The sequence below is a fragment of the Cariama cristata genome, unplaced genomic scaffold, assembly GCF_000690535.1.
Source record: "Cariama cristata isolate BGI_N322 unplaced genomic scaffold, ASM69053v1 scaffold25646, whole genome shotgun sequence".
In the NCBI taxonomy this organism is placed as follows: domain Eukaryota; kingdom Metazoa; phylum Chordata; class Aves; order Cariamiformes; family Cariamidae; genus Cariama; species Cariama cristata.
Window position 1 is genome coordinate 1 of NW_009624177.1, and position 6,103 is coordinate 6,103.

At 55.8% G+C, this 6,103-nt stretch overlaps 1 protein-coding gene across 1 annotated transcript in view; it reads right to left on the reverse strand.

Moving 5' to 3' along the window:
• Positions 1–1,401: 1,401 nt before the first annotated feature.
• ELMOD3 (ELMO/CED-12 domain containing 3) overlaps positions 1,402–6,103 on the reverse strand; it is a gene marked incomplete at its 5' end in the record, with an annotated part of 5,720 nt that continues 1,018 nt past the window's right edge. Inside the window, 6 exons of the mRNA XM_009703078.1 lie at positions 1,402–1,607; positions 2,405–2,532; positions 2,678–2,754; positions 3,381–3,511; positions 4,926–5,174; positions 5,833–5,989. Of these exons, the coding sequence (XP_009701380.1) occupies positions 1,402–1,607; positions 2,405–2,532; positions 2,678–2,754; positions 3,381–3,511; positions 4,926–5,174; positions 5,833–5,989 (948 nt within the window). The remainder of the gene's footprint in view (positions 1,608–2,404; positions 2,533–2,677; positions 2,755–3,380; positions 3,512–4,925; positions 5,175–5,832; positions 5,990–6,103) is intronic.

Below are 6,103 nucleotides of genomic sequence, written 5' to 3' on the forward strand. Positions count from 1 at the left end.
CCATTTTCGTCCTGGGCTCTTCCAGGATTAGGAGAGAGAAAAAAAAAAAACCCCACATTATTTTGCCTATTTATTGTTGTTTTTTTTTCAGTCAAGGAAGCATTTTCCAGCCCCAGCAGGAAGGCGATCGCCGTTTCAGCGGGGTAACGGCACCAGGCAGCCGTGGGGCGACGCACCGGTCCGACCCCACCAGCCCCTCACTTCTCTGGGTCAAACACACCTTTTATCTCCAGAGCGGGGCTTTTTTTTGCCCCCTCCTTCGAGGGCTGAAGAGGTTTTTGGAGCATTTCTAAGCACCTGCCGACAGCTCGCATCAGGCACGGAGCAGCCGTTACGGCTCCCCGCTGTAATTTGATTTTTGGGAGGGGGATAGCCACATTGATGATCGCGCTCGCACCCAGCCGTTACGTCTCCCAGCTGTAATTCGATTTTGGGAAGGGGGAAACTGAGGCACGGAGGGAGGGTGCTGTGAAATCGCACCTCGGTCTCCGGGAACCTGCGAGCAAAAGTCTCGTCTCCTCTTCAACAAGGTTTTCCTGAAACCAAGCTCTCCAGAGCGGCCCTCCACCAGCAGAAGTCCTTTCCCCTCACCCAGCCACAGAAACCAGAAGCAAACCCAAGCCCAGAAGTCTCTTTTACAGCAAGAAAAGCATTTTTACCTCCTTTTAATAATTTATTTAGGTGCTGACACGCACAGTAACAGCCCGGCGGAGTTCAGGGGGGGCTCCCCAAACCTTGGGGGATGAGCTGTCCCCACTGCCCCATTAACGGGGCTGTGCTCATGCTCCTACCCCTCCGTCAACATGAAATTAAGGTGCTGCAGCCTGAAGCAGGGGGGGTGTAAACCCTCGCAGCTGCTGCTGGAGCCATGCTTGGATGCAGGAGCCCTCTCACCAAGCTCCAGCTCTGTCTGGAGCATCACTAAACTTTCCTGCTGGGGGCAAAGACAGACAGGAGCAGGGATTTGAGACAGACAGACCAACTATCCCAGCCCCCAGGCTGGTGGCTTGTAAAATCCACCCGCTCTGCCACGTTTTCCTCCTTTTCTCCATGAGATTTCTGCCTGTAGAGGGTGAAATCCTGCCGCTCGCTCTTGCAGCACTGAGCAACGCCAACGCTGTGGCAGGGACGCTTGCAGGGTGAGAGAGGGAAGGACTGGGTCACACTTTGGGGGTTTAGGGGAAAAATCTACCCTCTGTGGGGTCCCAGGCTCCTGCCTGCCCTCAGCTCGGCCCCAGACCCATCTTCTTGCTGCGCTTCTCAGGGCAGCGGCCACCTCCCACAGCTCTACCTCGACCGGCACGGCCCTTCCTGAGCCCCCAAATCGGAGGCGATGGTGGCCACGCATCCTCCGAGCGCTGAGCTCTGAACACGGCTCCCCGCGGCACGTCTCCCTCCGTCTCAGATCAGTCGGGCTTCTCCTTCCAGCTCAACCTGCAGGTCGCAAACGCCCGTGAAGTTGATCTCCTCGCCGGCCTGGCTACTGCCGACAGAGGCGGAAGGAGGGGATGGCTGCTGAAGGGCGTCTGCCGCGGGGCTTTGGCTCATGTAGGCCTCCAGGGATTTCAGGAGCTGCTTTGGTTTCTTTTTGGTGGATGACTCCAGCTCTGGGGAGGTCAGAGGGAAAAGCATGAGGACAGAGAGCGAGGTCTGCATGGTGTCAGGGATGCAGCACGCTCCTGGGGTAAGGTTTTGACCCACATATTATTTCTGGTGTCCCAACATATCCCCTCCGGAAAGGGCACGACTACATTTTACTTGGGATGAGAGCGCACGAAAAGCTGCTTGTCAAACCCCCAGCCGAGCTCAGCATTGGGCTGAGCGCCCCGAGATCCTCGTGGGAGGGAAAGCCTGGGGACAGCAGGGTGAAGCACCAGCCCGACGGTGACAGCCGGACCCCGTTTGAAGAAGTAGCCATTAGCACGGCGCATCCGAGCGGCTCTGTTGACATCAGTCTCCTCCGGAGTAAATAACCCCGCTGGTTAATTTAGTGCTTACTGCGAAAAGCACGCCGTTGGTGACTCCGCTTACACCCCGTGCTACAAACAGGGCTTACACAACCGCACTGCGCGATGCGAGCCAGCCTGGGGAGCAACAAGTGTCCCCGTTTGTCCCTCACCTCGAGCCACCACAACAAAGCAGCAGCGGGGACTTTCATGAGTGCTCATCTTTGAGATGCAAAACGGGGGGAAAACCCACCCCACAGGGCACTCGGAGAGTTAAAGATTGTTGAAAATCTCACTGTGAAGATTGAACGATGAACGGTTGGGGCTTTCTGGGCCTTACACCCCTGTGGCTGGGCTCAGCAGGACATGAATGCGCTGAGAACATGCTGGGTTTGTCCTCTAGGCCTTGGGTTATTTTCCACGGCTGGGAAAGGAGGGAAAAGCGCAGGGAAACAAACCTTTTAGGAGGAAGCCGGAGTCGGCGATGGTCTTGTGCTGCCATTTCCAGATGCGGTAGAGCTGCAGAAAGGCCGCGGTGTACAGGTCATTCAGCACGGCGATGACTTGCTGCCTGCGGTTGCACTCCCTGAAACCGGTGGAGAGGGGCTGAGCTGACGCAGCCGGCCTCCCGGCAGCCGAGGAGGGACCCCACTCAACGGGAACCAGCAATGGATTCCCATTCGAGATCCCAAAACCACCACCCAGCCTGGCTACGGACCTCCAGATCTCACCTGGAGAGACATTCCTCCCTCAGGGCCTGGATGACGATGCGGGTGATGTTTACGGACATGATGCAGAAGGGGAAATTCTGCAAGAGAATAAGCGTTATGGCAGCTTGGCTGGAAAAAGCCTCCTCTCTTCCAGCATGTGGAGGTGCCCAGACAACACCTCCAGCCCTTTTACGCTGCATCTGTGTGGCCCCAAACCCATGGGATGGCGGCTGCAGGCAACAGATCCATGCAGTAGGATAATAATGCTACGCATACAGGCTTAGATGGATGCTTTGGGTCAAGCCGAGCTTATATTCAGGCCCCATACACAAGACTAAAATGCAAACTTTAAGGAGAGAGGCTCCACTCACTCCCATTTTCATGCTGCACTGCCCTTTGCCCACTTCTCCGGCCCTTTTAACCTGCACAAGTTCCGCTCCAAGCCAGGATCCTGGGATTGAATCTCTGATCTCCACCAGGATGCTAAAATCTATTCCCAGCATAAAGCCAACACCTGGAGCTTGGCTCCAGCCTCTGATACGAGCTCCTCGGCCCTCTGGGGACCTTCCTCCCCTCACCACCGCGAGGGAGATTAAACAGCAAAAAAAAAAAATCAAGCCCTTACCCTGAAGGGAAGGGTTTTGTACTTCCCTCTCCCCAAGCGTTAGAAATTAACAGGTAGATACCACTGCAGGGAGGAAGCGAAGAAGGCAGAAGGACGTGCCTGGGTTTCGTGGTGGGATAGCCTGAAAATCTCTTGAGCCAGAGGCAGCGTCTGAGAGTCCATGACGAAGTACAGCATCTGCATCAAGCCCAGCATCCCCGTCCCTCGCAGGTCAGTCCCGGGATCCGCACCTGGAAGGGCGGCACAGCCCAGTGAAGCAAGGGACAACACGGAGTCGCTCTCTGGTCACCTCCCTCCTTCCGCCGGCTGTTTATACCCTGTCACCATTTGTCAATAACGGAGGAACCCCAGGGATCATACCCTGAGGGAAAGCTTTGGGGGAATTTCCCTAACCGGAGCTGAACGGGTGCCACTGCCTCTTTCACGTGGGCATTAACAAGCCCTTGCTCTCCCACCACGCACCCACTCCCATCCTTTCTCTAGGGATTAGCAGCTTTAAGCCCTACCCACCCCAGGGCACATCTGGCTGGTAAACCAACGCTTAAAACCAGTTGTGTACGCAACAGGATGGAGGAGCTGGAGCCATTCCCCTCCTGTTGAGGGTTTTAAGCTTCATTAAAACCCGGCCTATTTAACGCCCGAAAACTCCTGCGAGGCCACATGTGACAGCTTTAATCACGCTGTTTTTCTTACACAGCAGAGGCTGAAAGCAACCTGTGACGCAGCCTAAGTGACAGAGCTCTGACCTGCACTTCCCTAATACACCAGCCCTCTGGAGATGGCTCATTAGCCGCAGACATCTCTTGCTAATGAAAAGCATTAACGACCTGGGCAAAGTGGTTACATCAACTACTTCTTGTTATGCCCGCGCCAGCTGGACAAGGGCAACCGTGGCAGCAGGTATTGGTGTTATCAGGCCAACCAGTCCAGAAGTTGTACTGGTTGCAGCAGCTGGCTGGGGCAGCGACAGATCTGCCGCAAAACCAGGGCTCAGGATCGGGGCCAGTCCTGTTTCATATCCTTACTGATGGTCTGGACAAGGGGATCGAGTGCACCCTCGGTCAGTTTGGAGGTGACACCAAGTTGGGTGGGAGTGTTGATCTGAGGCTACACCTCTTGAATCCTGTGTTCAGTTCTGGGCCCCTCACTACAAGAAAGACTGGAGGTGCTGGAGCGAGTCCAGAGAAGGGCAACGAAGGTGGCGAAGGGTCTGGAGCACAAGTCTGATGGGGAGCGGTTGAGGGAACTGGAATAGGATGAGAGGAAACAGCATGAGGGGAGGTTTAGATTGGATATTAGGAAAAACTTCTTCACTGACAGGATTGTCAAGCAGTGGAACAGGCTGCCCAGGGAAGTGGGGGAGTCACCATCCCTGGAGGTATTGAAAAGCCATGTAGATGTGGTGCTTAGGGACATGGTTTAGCGGTGGGCTTGGCAGTGCTAGGTTAATGGTTGGACTCAATGGTCCTGAGGGTCTTTTCCAACGTCAGTGATTCTATGGAATGGCTGCAGGGACTGCTGAACGGCAGAACAAGGACCAAACCCTTTATGCTGCCTCTGCGTCCCAGCTCTAGAAGAGGGAACGGGACCAGCGCGATCTCTCTCGGCAAAGGTTTGCTCCAGAGGTCTCTCCCTCTGCCCTACCTTGAAAGCCGAGCTCTTCCCAGTGCGCCCCGTAGCGCGGGCAGCCCAACCTGGAGTGGGTTAGCTTCTTGTAAATGGTCTGCAGGATTCTCATGTGCACTCTTTCATTATCATCCAGACGACCTGGCGGAGAAAAAACACTCCTCAGCATCTCAAAAATACCCCTCAGCATCCCTGCCCCGCTGCCCTCGAGCGCCGGCACAGAGACGTGGTGGGGGAAGAAACCACCACCAGCCCACCAGCTGCAGGGTAAAGCCAGAGCCCAGCTGGAAATTAAATCCCGCAGCCGAGAACGGCTTGTGGTGACAAGAGGAAGGTCCCGGCCATGTTTATCCTGCTGGAGGGGAGAAGGGAAGGAGAGGAAAATGTATCAGAGGTGCAGAAACACAAATACTACAACTGCGTATTGTATGAGCGCAGGGGTAACGAATAATTCTGGCATCACATGAAGTTTTGCCGGCCAAAGCAGCGCTGCCTGGAGAACCACTGCCAACTACGAACCACAGGTAAGGAGTTTCCACATGCTCAGCATACGTGATCCGCCACGGGACAGCCAGAAACAACACACGCCATGCCAAGGCACCGCAACGATTCACATCTCATTCGCTTTGGTCACGAAATGAGGAGAGGGAAGGGCTGTAGAGCCGTGGAGCACCTGCCTGGTGCCATGTCAAGGTGTACATGTGGAACAGCTACTGCGGTATGATGGAAAGTGACCAAGAGCTCCATTGTTCCTCTCCAAAAGTGAGCATGTCCGCAGCAGGGGAGCAAAGGATAAGGAGAACGCGTCCTTTGGGACAAGCAGAAGCTGCAACAGGATACGCGGGTAGAGCCCCCACTGCACCCCTGAGCCCCTCTCGAGTCGCTTCCACAAAGCTCTAACAATAAAGGTGACGCCAGCTGGGCCAGGGGCTCGCGTCGGGGCCGAGGGGACACTCACACTGCGCCATGGCCAGAGCCAGCTCCTGCTCTCCCTGCAGCTGTGGCTGGAGCTGGGGAGGGCCGAAGAGGAAGCGAACCAGAGCAGCCAGGCCTTGCCTGCGTGCTGTCACCCGGACCTTCTTCTGCGGAGGAGAAAACGCGCAAAGAAATGGTCAGGGCTGGCCCCTCGGGGAACTGGGCAGAAAAACCCGTGGGTGAGCCAGGATCACGTGAAGAGCCAAGCTGAGGGAAGGAGG